Source organism: Somniosus microcephalus, chromosome 17 (genome assembly GCF_052327205.1).
Source record: "Somniosus microcephalus isolate GS21.2 chromosome 17, FLI_Smic_1.0, whole genome shotgun sequence".
NCBI lineage: Eukaryota > Metazoa > Chordata > Chondrichthyes > Squaliformes > Somniosidae > Somniosus > Somniosus microcephalus.
The window spans coordinates 11,499,360-11,513,632 of NC_141003.1; the positions used below are offsets into that span (position 1 = coordinate 11,499,360).

Consider the following 14,273-nt stretch of genomic DNA (forward strand, 5'->3'; position numbering starts at 1 on the left):
TGCCAGAACACTGGGCTTCCCCATGGTGCCGGGCGCCATCGATTGCACACACGTGGCATTGCAGATACCAATCCTGAGATGTTCCGTAACCACAAAGGCTACCACTCACTTAAGGTGCAGTTGCTGTGGACCACATCATGATGGTGAATGCCTGGTATCCTGGCAGCAGTCACGATGCCTTCATCCTGCGCCTGTCCACTGTGCCAGCAATCTTCCAGCCACCACGTCAAACCCGAGGGTGGCTGCTCAGGGACAAGAGCTATCCGCTCTGCACCTGGATGATGATTCCCCTCCGCAACCCCACCACTCATGGCCAGCAATTATATAATGAGAGCCATGCTGCCACGAGGAATGTGATCGAGCAGACCATCGGGGTGCTCAATCAACGGTTCCGCTGCCTTGACCACTCGGGAGGAGCCCTCCAGTACACGCCGGAGCGGGTGCCCCATTTCGTGGTGGTCTGCTGCATGCTCCACAACTTGGCCATCATCAACACACAGCCCTTGCCACCACGGGTTCTGGGACCACCTCAGGAGGAGGAGGAGGAAGAGGAGGAGCAGGAGGGGAGGAAGAGGAGTGGGAGGAGGGGAGGAAGAGGAGGAGGAGGAGGAGAGGAGGAGGAGGAGAGGAAGAGGAGGAGGGGGAGGGGAGGAAGAGGAGGGGGGAGGAAGAGGAGGAGGAGGGGAGAAGAGGAGGGGGAGGAGGAGGGGAGGAAGAGGAGGGGGAGGAGGAGGGGAGGAAGAGGAGGGGGAGGAGGAGGAGGAGGGGAGGAGGAGGAGGAAGAGGAGGGGAGGAGGGGGAGGAGGAGGAGGGGGAGGAGGAGGAGGGGAGGAGGAGGGGAGGAGGAGGAGGGGAGGAGGAGGGGAGGAGGAGGAGGAGGGGGAGGAAGAGGAGGGGGAGGAGGAGGGGGAGGAGGAGGAGGGGGAGGAAGAGGAGGGGGAGGAGGAGGGGGAGGAAGAGGAGAGGAGGAGGAGGAGGGGGAGGAGGGGAGGAGGGGAGGGGAGGATGGGGAGGAGGAGGAGGGGGAGGAGGGGAGGAAGAAGGTAGCACATCCCCATTCCGGATGGGATGCCTGTGAGCGCTTTATCAGCCTCCGGTTGTTGGCTAAGCCAATCAGCAGCTCGTTTACCACTGCGATCTGTGCTCCAATCAAGTAAATGAGCAGGTAACATGAATTCTGCATGCTGCCTGCACCACTTTAAATGGGTGTGGGCAAATAGCGCTGGGAGATGTCCCTGCTCGTTTTCAGGCCTATTCCAATTGCTAGGCTGGGACATTTCATTATCACCCAAACACCGAGACTAGGGACAGACACGGGACATTATTTTGCATGTTTAACTGATTTGCTAAAGAAAACATTGACAGTTAGTTTTTTTGTTACACAGCTCCCCCTCAGGAGTGCAGCGTCTCAGTGTCAGCACTGTAACTTCGTTAGAAGAAAGGTCAAAGCAGAGGAAGAATCGCAATGTTCTTTATTGAAGCGGGTGCTGATTTGACAGAAATATAAACAGAAAATGCTGAAAATGCACCTGCTGAGTATTTCAGCTTTCCAGCATCCTCAGTATTTTGCCTTTTGACAGCCTTGTTCGGTGCAGATCACAGAGGTCCTAAACGGTTGCTGTTTACATGAGCTACAGAGAAACCCCCTCCCCTTTGTTGTAGGCATCTCTGCATTTACCGCGCTGAGCTGGGATTCACTCACACTGTGAGCAGCCTCCAGCTGTTTGAAAAACTTGGCTGCTAACACTTTTGTTGCATCACACTTCTAACACTAAATGTAACCCAGTACAGGAAACTTTCTGATATCCGGCACTGACGGGACCGAGCTGGTGCCGTACCATCAAAAGTGCCGGTCATACCAGCGTTAATGTTGAAACATACGGAACTGAAAAGCTCCGTGTGAATCAACAAACCCTGTTGCTTAGCAACAGCTTCAAAACAGTCGGCTGCAGCTGCAAGCGTCTCTAGCTGAAGCTGTTGCTATAGCTACAGACCTTGCAGTGCCTGACTGGGAAAAAAAGAGCAACGAGAACTAAAAAAAACTTATAGAAAACGGCTCCTGATTTTTGCTGTTAGATCGAGTATTCCTGACATATAACCTTCGGATAAACCAAAGTTTCCTGTAGCAATTCAGATTTGGTGAAATGTGGAGCTGATGATTCTCACTCTAATTCATAGAATCTTACAGCACAGAAGGAGGCCACTCAGCCCATCGTGCCTGTGCCGGCTCCTTGAAGGAGCTCTCCCATTAAATCCCATTCCCCTGCTCTTTCCCCACAGCCCAGCAAATACTTCCCCAGTGGAACCTGTCAAGGAGCAGAGACGCATGCAGGTAAATCCAGCTGTTGGAAACTCCACCCCCAACCCCCGCCTACGTAACCCGCCCCTCCGTTAACTCTGGTCCTCTCTCCACAGAGGCCACCTGACCTGCTGAGTATTTCCAACACTTGCTCTTTTTATTTCCAGCATCGGCAGTGTTCTGCTTTTTGTTAACTTGCTAAGTATTTTGTCCTCTCCAGATTCTACGAATCTCTTCAAAGGAGAACTTACGTCACACCTACGTCCTACCTCGAACTGATTAAGATATTTAAGAACCTGTTAGAAAGGAAAAGACTCGAGTTGTTGACCAACAAGAACAGATATGCGGTTGGCCTGGAAAAGCTGGACTTGGCAGCGTCTCAGGTAAGTTTAAGTGAAATGTGTTTCGATGTTCCACTGGCTCCAGGACCATTCGTAATTTGACCCTCCTATTCAGTTCTCCGTCATTCCCCGTGATCTGTAGGCCTGAGTGGCAGCCATACAGATGATGTGCACATGAAAAGGCGGCTCCTTTATCCCCCATGGATAATTTCTGCACTAATCCGCATGCTTGCTGGGAATTTCCTGGTGGGTTCTCCCGATCGGCCACCGGGACAGTTGCGGTAACCCCGTTTACGGGCGTATCCAACGTATTGGAGGGGGGTTGATCGGGAGAACTCCTGAGGGAATTCCAGGTGTGCAATTTAGGTGTGAAGGAGTGTGGACCTGACTGGTTTGCACTCGTGATTTCCCAGCCCTCCTCATCATTTACCTTCCCAATTGCTTGCTGCACCTGCATTGGCTGATAACAGATCAGCCTTCGTTGCTGGTTAGAGTTTGTAACTTGACAGTAAGAAATAAGTTTGCCTTTTAATTATCAGGAGAGTTGCTGCTGTTGTTTTGTACTTTATGTTGAAGTTGTTTTGAATGTAAGCTTATCAATGAACCCAAGGTTGATGTATTTTGGAATGCTCCTGTATTAGGGTGGCTGGGATTTCTCCCATCACTGTTGGGGGCATTTCCTCCTCTCACTGGCTCCTGACTTCCATAGACGCTGCTCTCTGACACATCAGTCTGATGTGAAAGGCTCTGTCTTAGTGCAAGTTCTTTCTTCCTTGGTTCAGTCCTGAGAGATTGACTAACCATCTCTGCACAGTTAGACACTGCAGATTCCAGAGGTCCACAAAATTCTTCTCTGGTTCCTGGAATGAGCCGGTGGCACAGACGTCCCACAAAGCAATCACTTGGACTGTAACGGGCAATGCCGCTACAGTTAGCGTTAGAAATTCAGACTCCCATCGAGCGTGTGACGGATGGTATTGAGAGCACCTCTCGACCAATGTTCCCTTTAATTTATTTTTTTGCATGCACGGCCCCTTTAATGGGCTGCAGGCCCATTTAAATTCCCACACATGTGTGGTTTTTCCTATTGTAAAGCCAGCAAGCAGCCTGCGCGGGAGCTCCAAACAGCAGCGTGGCCATGCAGCTTAAAGAGAACATTGCTTTGGACACCTCTGGTTTGCTAAAACCAAAGCACACGGGCTACCTTATCAAATTCAAGGAATTCATTCTTCATGGGTGCTTCCTTTGTAGAGAAATAATCACGCTCCTCTTCCATGCTCGCCTTGTCCTTCCTCTTCCTTGTCTGTGATATCATCAGCAATCAGAACAAACACTCCCCTAACATAAACTCGCGAAAGGGACGGGGGTTATTGATTGGGGAGCAGACATTAATCCGATCGCAATTGTGAGAAACACCAGACGGGCAGATTTGAGGTTACTTTTTGAGCACAATAATGTGTTTGTTTATTTTTGTGCTCGGGCTGATAAGTATCTTAATTGGTATTTTAAACAACTTGTTGTATTTCAGTGCTGCTCAGTTTTTCAGTGCTGCTCAGTCACAAACTAAGTGGAGAAGGCAGAGTAGTGCTAATTACCGAAAGTGTTGGATTATAACTAGTGTTAAAATTCCTTGGTCAGCCTGCTACACATGGAGCAATGGCGGATGTATATATCAGCCCCCCGTTCTTTCAATAGTACTTTTAAATTTCCTTGGTGTTTTAAGTAAAAGTCCTGTCTCAACTTTATAACCTCCAATGAAAATACAATGGAGTGAGTTTCCGTCTTCACCACCTGAACACTAACCTAAGAGAGCAGCAGCCTGCCGTTAGAGAACCTGCCTGATTTCCACCCCGTTGAGTTGAACGGCAGGTTCCATAACCGGGGGTGGGGGGGATCTGTTTGGTCAGATTACCGTCCATGGGGTCAAGACACAAGTAAATAGAGCAGCGCTGTATTGCTGCCCAGGTGTCTGAACATTCCTTTGCTGTATTCAATCAGATTGCAGTAATGCAGCAGGAACTGACTGGGCTGAAGCCTTTGTTAATGGAGCGAGACCGGGAGACGGAGGAGCTGCTGAACATCATCGCCGATGAGACGCTGGAGGTGGAAGTTGTGAAGAGGGTCGTGGAAGCAGAGGAGGCGATAGCAGACAATGCTGCACAGGAAGCTCAGGCGATTAAGGTGAGTGGATTTAAACGCTGCAGCCGCCTACCTTATCTCAAAGGCAAGGCCCTGCGGCCAATACAAGGCCACTCTTCAAACATAACCCATCAGCTGGCATGACCTGGAGCATTCAGACCAGGGAATTACAAGGGTCGAGGGTCCAAATTACAGCTGCTTTGGGTAATTTGACACATGATAGTGTTTTATTGTAGATATTTGCTCAACATGAATGCGTATTAAATTATTAAAAATTAACACCAGTTAGATCCTGCGAAATACATTTTTAGATTCCTATAATCCTTGATGTTTGCTTGTAGACAACAGGAATAGAAGCGTGGTAATGGTGGGGGATTCTACAATCAGGGTACGGATGGCATTTTTTGCAGTTATGACCTGGAGACCCGAAGGATGCGCTGCCTTCCTGGTGTTGGAATGAAGGACAACATGGAATAGGTGAAAAACATCTGGAAAGGGAGGGAAAACAGTCATGTTGGAAGCAACGACCATGGATAGAAATACCTTTGAGGTCTCGCAGAGGGGGTTTAATGGAGTCAGGCACTAGATTGAAAACAATTCTCCAGGTTGGTAATCTCCTGGTTGCTTCCCGTGCTGCACGCTGCACAGGTTAGAGAGAGGAAGTTAGGAAGGTCAATGTGTGGCTGCAGGGCTGGTGCAGGATGGAGGGGCTCACGTTCTTGGACCATTGGAATGAGTTCTGGAACAAGGGAAAGCTGATCTAAAGGGACGGCCTTCACCGGAACCGGAACGGCACCAATGTCCTTACGGAGAGGGCAAATAGAGCAGTGGGAGAGAATTTAAATTAGAGGGAAAGGAAAGGGGGAAATCTAAGATTAGATTCATAGGGCTGGATTTTCCAAGCCCCGAGGAGGCGGGACAGCCGGTAAAATCGGAGAAATTGGGGGCAGGTGGCAAACCCACCCCCATCCCGCCTCCGTGCCCTTTTGCCAGGAGGTGGGAAGATGTGCAGCTTCGGGTCCCGTCTCCTGGAGGCGGGAAAGGCTTTTAATCCTTTTAACTGCCTGTTAACAGGTAGTTAACAGGCAGAAAAAGGAATGAGTGCCATTTTACCTTCACAGGTGAAGGCTTCCCGACCTCGGAGAACCCCGCCAGGTTGGAGGAGACGTGGAGGAGGTCTGCGGCGGTCGGAGGCACCTGGAAGTAAGGGTGTAGAGCTGAGTGATGGGTGCAAGTGTGGAGTGGTAAGTATGCAAGGTGAGTGATAAGTTTAAAAAGGTGTTCACTTACCTTTTTTTACTTCTATAGCCTTTAGCTGTGCTGGATCAGAAGAGCGGACATCCACCTTGTCAATTTCAGGTAATGGCTGATGGACCCTCCGATCCATCAGATATCTGAAATTTACTTTTTTACAATGTTTTTTCAGTCCTCACCCAAAAACGAATCAAACTACAGAGAATGTCAGTGTTTGACAGCTTCACGGAACTTCACAGAGCTGTCAAACGCTGTCATTTCTTCTTTCAAGAAGTCTTGACAGATAGCACACCTGACGTTGACATGATCTGTCAGTGACTTCTTCCCTAATTGGCTTGCTGAGCCCGCAGGGCGGGCTTACAAGCTCAATCAGGGGAAAATCCCTTTGAATGGTCAGGCGAGGATGGAGGTGGGACTGCTGCTTGTCGTGCCAATGTCCCTCCATTGACAAAATCCAGCCCATAGAGTCAGAGGGCAGGATTTTAACTCAGCCGTTGAGCCGGGATTGGAGGCGTGCGGGGGGTTAAAATCGCAAAAACTGGCGTGTGGGACCCCCCCACCCTCCCGCCGCCTGGTTCCCGGCTCCGAGCAATTTTAACTCGGGCGTGTCTGGTGGTCCCGACTCCGTCCTGCCTCCAGCAGGTGGGACTGGTCTTTAAGGCCCTTAACAAGCACTAAATGGCCTCTATAATCCTATTTTAAAAGGCCCTTGCGATTTTAACCCTTTTCCCATGTGAAACACGCCTGGTGGGAAACACGAATGTGAAACCTGGCGGGAGCACTATTGGATTGCTGACTATCAACTGCAGGTCAACCATTAAAGAGGAGATTTGATCAGCCATCATTTGCAGGTGGCAGGACTTAGTGGTCTCAGGTCTGGGGCAACTTTCAGAAGGCTTAACCACACCTGTGGAAGGTTGGAGCCTGACACCCATCTCCAGTGTGACCTCCTGGGAAACCCCTCTTGCCACCTTCCCTCAGCGCTTCCTCAACGGTGGCATATACCAGAAGCATGGGAGCCATTTATTTCCTTCCCATCTGGGCATTAGAGGAGCTCGGGCACCAGCCGCGGCACCAGCAGAACCAGGAACAACAGCAGCAGCAGCAGGAGCGCCAGGCTGCTGCTCACCCACCTGAGGCTGCACAGGCCAGAAGGGGCCAGCACCTGGAAGCCCGTTGGCGCAGGAGATATCCCCCAAACAGGGTCTACAGACGCAGGGTCAACTATCTCAACATGTCTGAGCAGCAGTGCCAAAGGCGGCTCCGACTTTCATGAGAGGTAGTGAGTGACATCTGCGCAATGCTGCAACAAGACCTGCTGCCCAGAGGACCAAATGGGCACACATTACCAGTGGCCTTCAAAGTCACCACCGCATTCAACTTTTTTGCCTCAGGCTCATTCCAGGGATCAGCAGCAGACATCAGCGGCATCTCCCAGGCGGCCGCACACACTTGCATCACGCAGGTAACCGATGCACTCTTTGCCCTCGCGCACAATCACATCCATTTCACCAAGGATCGAGCAAGTGTCACAGCGCGAGCGGTTGGATTAGCTCATCTGGCAGGCTTTCCAAGGGTGCAGGGCATTGTTGACTGCACACATGGGGCCCTTAAGGCACCCCATCGCAATCCAGGTATTTTTGTCAACCGCAAGGGCTTCCACTCCCTTAACGTTCAGCTGATGTGTGACCACAAGAAGGAAATTTTGCATGTTTGTGCCAAGTATCCTTTATACTGCGCCAGTCTAGTGTGCCTCTGCTATTCAGTCTGCCAAACCAACTTAACGGATGGCTACTTGGAGACAAGGGCTATCCCCTGAGGACGTGGCTAATGATGCCGTTGAGGAGACCATCCAACGAAGCTGAGGAGAGCTACAACTCCAGCCACATGTTCACCAGAGCCATAATCAAGCAAACCATCGGTTTGCTGAAGATGCGCTTCAGATGCCTGGATAGATCAGGTGGAGCCCTGCAGTACTCGGCAGCCAGGGTCTCCAGGATCGTCATGGTTTGCTGTGCAATTCACAACATGGCACAGCGTCATGGCTTGCAGATTCCTGAGGACCAAGTGGCTCCTCACATATCCTCCTTAGATGAGGAGGAGGAGGAGGAAGAGGGCGAAAACGAACATCCTGCAGAGGCCCATCAACCAGCGGCAGCATTACGCGAGAACATTGCTGCCCGGGATGCAAGGTAGGTACGCATCCTGGACAGATTTGCTTAGCCTAGTCAAACAAACACTATTGCCTCGCAGCTTCTTACTAGAGCATTGACAATAGCTAAGAACCAGAGGATTCCTAGCACTCTGACCACCATACTGACAGTTGCAAGTATGCCTAAGCCCTCAATGTGGAAGTCCCAATAGCGAAATGACAGACGATAAAACTGCAACATTTGCCATCAGAAATTTTATGTACAATAATGAAGTGATTCCACCCAAGTGACTACCCTTGTGACTACTTGTGCAGAATTTTCCTCTTATGTGTGCCCCTACATGGTGCTTACCCTGTGGCTTCAGCAGATGTGGAGGCCCCTTGCTCACTTTGCTGCTGCTCCTGTCTCGACACCTTTGGCGGGCGTCTTCTGGGGTGGCGAGCCTCTGAGGGCTCGTCACAGTCTGCTGCTCCTGCGGCTGTGCAAGGGTTGAGATGCCTATCTCACTTGGGTGTGGACTCCGGTGGTACTCTAACTGAGGGCTCTGCAGTGGCATGGAAGTGTGCGCGCTTGGAGAGGAGCCCCCACTTCCTTGAGGTCTGCCACCAACCTCCCTCTCATGGGTCAAGTCCCCCTCAGCACCTGCAAGTGGCTGGAGAGCACCTTGCTGCACATCAGGGGGGCCATGGGGACCCGTATCTGCAATGGCAGTCCTACTCAGTACAAAGGGATCTGGGGGTCCTGGTGCACGAAACTCAAAAAGTTAGTATGCAGGTGCAGCAAGTGATCAAGAAGGCCAATGGAATGTTGGCTTTTATTGCTAGGGGGATAGAGTATAAAAACAGGGAGGTACTGCTGCAGTTGTACAAGGTATTAGTGAGACCGCACCTGGAATACTGCATACAGTTTTGGTGTCCATACTTAAGAAAAGACATACTTGCTCTCGAGTCAGTACAAAGAAGGTTCACTCGGTTAATCCCGGGGATGAGGGGGTGGTCATATGAGGAGAGGTTGAGTAGATTGGGACTCTACTCATTGGAGTTCAGAAGAATGAGAGGCGATCTTATGGAAACATATAAGATTGTGAAGGGGCTTGATCGGGTGGATGCGGTGAGGATGTTCCCAATGATGGGTGCAACTAGAACTAGGGGGCATAATCTTAGAATAAGGGGCTGCTCTTTCAAAACTGAGATGAGGAGAAACTTCTTCACTCAGAGGGTGGTAGGTTTGTGGAATTTGCTGCCCCAGAAAGCTGTGGAAGCTACATCGTTAAATAAATTTAAAACAGAAATAGATAGTTTCCTAGAAGTAAAGGGAATTAAGGGTTACGGGGAGCGGGCAGGAAATTGGACATGAGTCTAGGTTCGGAATGGTCATGGCCCTGTGGGTAGTGGAGCGGGCCCAGGGGCCGTGTAGCCTGGTTCTGCTCCTACTTCTTGTGTTCTAATTCTGTGTTAGATTTCAGGAGATGGTTTTATTCCTGTTCCTGGCTGGGGTGGAGATCGCCTTTACAGAAGGTAAGTACTGTAGAAAATATAGGGTCAGAGTGATCTCCTGGACGAGTTTCGATCGCCTAGGGTCGGAGAGGAATTTCCCAGATTTTTTCTCCCAAATTGGCCATTGGGTTTTTTATCTGGTTTTTCGCCTCTCCCGGGAGATCGCATGGGTTCGGGTGGATGGAGAGTGATAGAAGATTTGAGGTTAGGATCAGATCAGCCATGATCTTATTGAATGGTGGAGCAGGCTCGAGGGGCCGATTGGCCTACTCATGCTCCTATTTCTTATGTTCTTATGTAAGGTCTGGTTTCTCTGTTCAATAGATGCCCATCGCTCCTCAAGAGATGACATTCTATTCTGAACAATGACCATGTTTTCCATACCCTGGTGACTAAGCTCCTCCATGGCCGTAGCCATCCTCTCCTCTACCGTAGCCATCGTCCTCTACGGTAGCCATCCTTTCCACGGAGGTTGCCAACCCTTCCGTGGTGATGCGTTCATGCGCCAATGACTCCACAAAGGCTCTGGTCATGTTCACTATGGACTCCTCCATTCGCTCCACACTCACAGCGACCCTAGGGACAAAACCTGCCAGAGACTCCTGCATCTGTGCCTGGAGTTCCATTACAGCTGATCTCATGGATGGACCCAGAGGCAGAGGGTCAACATGCTGCTGAGCCGAGCTGGCAGAGTCCTGCACCCTCTGACTAGGACACTCCACTGCTGTCCCTGTCTCCACAATCTGCTGATGCTCACTTGTGAGCTGTGATACATCAGGTGACAACAGTACTCTATGTCCCGAAGGTCCCACTGAGGTGCGAGTGTCGGTGCTGGGTGCGCAGATTTCTGGTGACGCTGTGCCCTCAGAGGTTGCAGCTTCCTCTGAGGAGTCTGGCTGCTCAGCCTCTTCGTCCTGGCTAGGGGGGAACGGATGCTTGTGATGGTCCTTGTTGTGTATGTAACCTGTTCCACCTTAAGAGAGCTTAAGCCTGTTCCACCTTAAGAGATGTACTACTTTCTCAGGCTGCTGTAGATGTAATACCGGGGGTGAACACACCGGTATATAAGCACTGTGCAGTAATCTTGTATTCAGTGTAGTCCCTACCTCCAACCAGTAAAGACCTGTTTTATTGTTACTGATTAAGTCTGAGTATTAATTACTTGAACAACTCACAGACTTAACACTGGCGACGAGTCAGGTTCTTACCCTGCGGCAGTTATTCCACGGCGGCTTCGTCCACAGACAGGACGTTGAAGAGAGGTTTCAAATCTCACCACCCCACTGGAAGCGACAGGCATTAGGACCCTGAAGCCTCCATCAGCGACTGAAAACTGGAGGACAGAAGACATCCTGCAGCTTTTTCAACCTCGGTGGTGGGTAAGCCGAGCAGCGTTGGCTGCAAAGACAGGGCTGGGGGAAGTCGGAGGTAGAAGGGCCATCGATCGCAATCCCTGATAAGGGCCGCACTCGGGCTGAAAGGCGCAGCGTCGGCAGACACTGAAGGCGCGAGAGCCGCGGTGAAAAGCGCGGGCCATCGATCGCGGCGGAGATAAGGGCCGCACTCGGGGCTGAAGGGAGATGGCGTCGGGGGATGGGTGAAGACCGCCAAGCGTGGGAAAACCGCCATTTTGTGGGCGGAGGACGACGGCAAGAGCGGGAAGCCGCCATCTTGGATAGCAGTAAAAAAAAAAAAAAAAAAAATCTGAGGAATTGCAAATCTGATAAAGTACTACAATGCCTAAACACGGGAATATTAGCAACTTTGATAGTGACATCGAAGATTGGGCCATATATGTTGAACGAGTTAAAAATTATTGTAAGGCCAATAAAATTCGTGACCAAGATAAAGCTCTAACATTATTAAATTTAATGGGTGCGAAGACATACGGGCAATTGAAACACCTGTTATCACCAGATGAACCGGCGGATAAGACGTTCGATGAGATTGTTACTGTCCTGAAAGATCATCTAAACCCCACGCCGCTGATGCTAGCGGAACGATTTAAATTTTACGACAGAAGGCAGCTACAGCATGAAAGCAATGCTGAATATTTGCTGGAATTGCGTAAATTAGCGAAATATTGCCAGTTTGGAACGGGACTGACAGATGCACTACGAGACAAATTTGTGTGTGGTTTATTTAAACAGGATACACAAAAGCGACTGCTCGAGGAGAATGAGCTGACGCTTGAGAAGGCGGTCACTATGGCAGCAGCACACGAAGCCGCAGCGAGAGGCACGGCAGTAATGCAGCTACGGTCACCGGAGCTCAGTGCACACAAATTGGGTGTGAGTTCTGGCAAATGTTATCGTTGTGGAAAGACAACGCATGATCAGAACCAGTGTTGGTTTAAAAACCAAGAATGTAGAACTTGTGGTAGGCTTGGACATATAGCTAGAGTATGCAGGTCAGGGAAGAAGACCAGCAACAAGAAGTCACCGCAAGGAAAATACGCAAAGGTACACAAGGTGACCGAACAGGAGTCCGATTCAGACGCTAGCAGTAATGAACTGGCTAGCTTAAGAGTACTCAACGCTGGTAAGGGTGCAGACCTCCAGACAATTTGGGTCACTCTTCAGATAGAAGGAGTCCAAGTAAAACTGGAATTGGACACTGGATCGGCATTGACGGTCATAAATAAGAAAGATTACGGAAAGTTATTCCAACATATTCCCCTACAGGATACGGGGATTATATTGAAAACATACACGGGGCAAAGAGTGTACCCCATCGGGAAAATAGAGGTTGCAGTGGTCCACAAGGGCGAAGACAGTCAAATAATGGACTTATATGTGATATCTGAAGGAGGTCCTCCACTACTAGGACGGGAGTGGATTAGGAAAATGAATATGGACTGGCATTTCCTACAAACAATAACGAGTGAGAACTCGGTGAACATAATCAACCCAGACACTGAAACTGATGATGGTAAGACCAACCCGTGTGCAAAAGACAAAGTTTCAGCACAGAATTCCACTGAGATAGAGAATTCTGAGTCTGTCCAGTCTACTGACATGCACATTTCTGAGGGACACCGGGCTCGAACTCAACTCCATTTCAAACTACAACAGCAATTAGAACAAATGATTCGCCGTTTTGAGCAAGAGATGAATGAAATAAAAAAGTTCTTTGTTACAGAGTGGGAGAATCTGGAAAGGCAACAGAAGCAACTGATGGAGAAAATGGAGCAGGAGCACACCAACCATCTGCGCGAGGAGGCCGAACGAATCAAAGCTGATTCAGGTTCTGAAGGTGCGTGCCATAATCTGGTGTCAGAAGAGTTAACGGTCAGCCAACTCCTTCATATGCTGAGGGACAAGACTCTGAAATGGGAAAAACTTGAACACGAGCTGCGATCTTCAAAGGAAAAGGGTTCGGAGCTCTCAAAAGTCATTGAGATGGCTGATGTGACGACACAGACTGAAACGACTGCAACAGAGCAGCCATTGGATGCCAAAAGTACGCTGACTCACGTCAATGTAGAACAACAGACCGCTGAAACAGCTGCTCCGGTAGAGGGATTGCATAGTCCGATCAATCAATCTCCAAAGGAAGTTGAAGTATTAAAATCACAAATGAGGTCACTAGTAAACGACTTGCTGAAAGCCCAGAAAAAGCTGGATGCAGAGGTACACATGAAGAAGTCTCTTCAGGAAAGATGTCTGGATTTGGAACAAGAGCTGGCTAACGTCCAGCTGGCTATGGAGGAAATAGACGACCCTCTCACTGGTCTAGCTCAGGACGACACCGAATATTACCATGACCTGGTGGACGACACCGAATATTACGATGTCCTGTCCTGCCCAGCTTGTAACTTCGACTCCCAAAGTGCAGAAATCATGGAGGAGCACCAAAAGTCTACGGAACATCGGGAGAAGCTGGCTCTACGACGGAAACAGGAGGAAGAGAAGGAGGAACTGCGCATGCAGCTGGCAGCTGTGGCAGCTGACAATGGAGCCCAGAGAGTCTCCAAGAAGCAGAAAAGGAAAAGTAAAAACAGAAGATGACCCATCTGAACCATTATCACCTCTACCAGATCACACACGTGGTCCCTCTGAACGGAGCCAAATCAGTTCGGAAGTTCAAGCTGTTAAATCCATGAAAGGACTATTGAATGAGTAACGTGAACCGACTACACCACAGAGATTGAATCTGTGAACTGTTTTCCACAGAGACTGAATCTGTGATATGTTACGTTAAACATGAAGTTATATATGTATATATGTTATTACGTTATGTTAAATGGGGGGGATGACTATAAAGCTAAGAAGGGAGGAGTGTTGTGTATGTAACCTGTTCCACCTTAAGAGAGCTTAAGCCTGTTCCACCTTAAGAGATGTACTACTTTCTCAGGCTGCTGTAGACGTAATACCGGGGGTGAACACACCGGTATATAAGCACTGTGCAGTAATCTTGTATTCAGTGTAGTCCCTACCTCCAACCAGTAAAGACCTGTTTTATTGTTACTGATTAAGTCTGAGTATTAATTACTTGAACAACTCACAGACTTAACAGTCCTGTGGGGGAGTAAAGGAAAGAGTCAGAGATGTGATGCCAAGGCTACATGCACATTGCTTTTTGCAGATGC

At 49.6% G+C, this 14,273-nt stretch overlaps 1 protein-coding gene across 1 annotated transcript in view; it reads left to right on the forward strand.

Moving 5' to 3' along the window:
• The window catches only part of LOC147105498 (dynein axonemal heavy chain 3-like), a 201,746-nt gene that overhangs the window by 39,320 nt on the left and 148,153 nt on the right, over positions 1-14,273 (forward strand). Inside the window, exons 12-13 of the mRNA XM_086009911.1 lie at positions 2,520-2,682; positions 4,639-4,821. Of these exons, the coding sequence (XP_085866037.1) occupies positions 2,520-2,682; positions 4,639-4,821 (346 nt within the window). The remainder of the gene's footprint in view (positions 1-2,519; positions 2,683-4,638; positions 4,822-14,273) is intronic.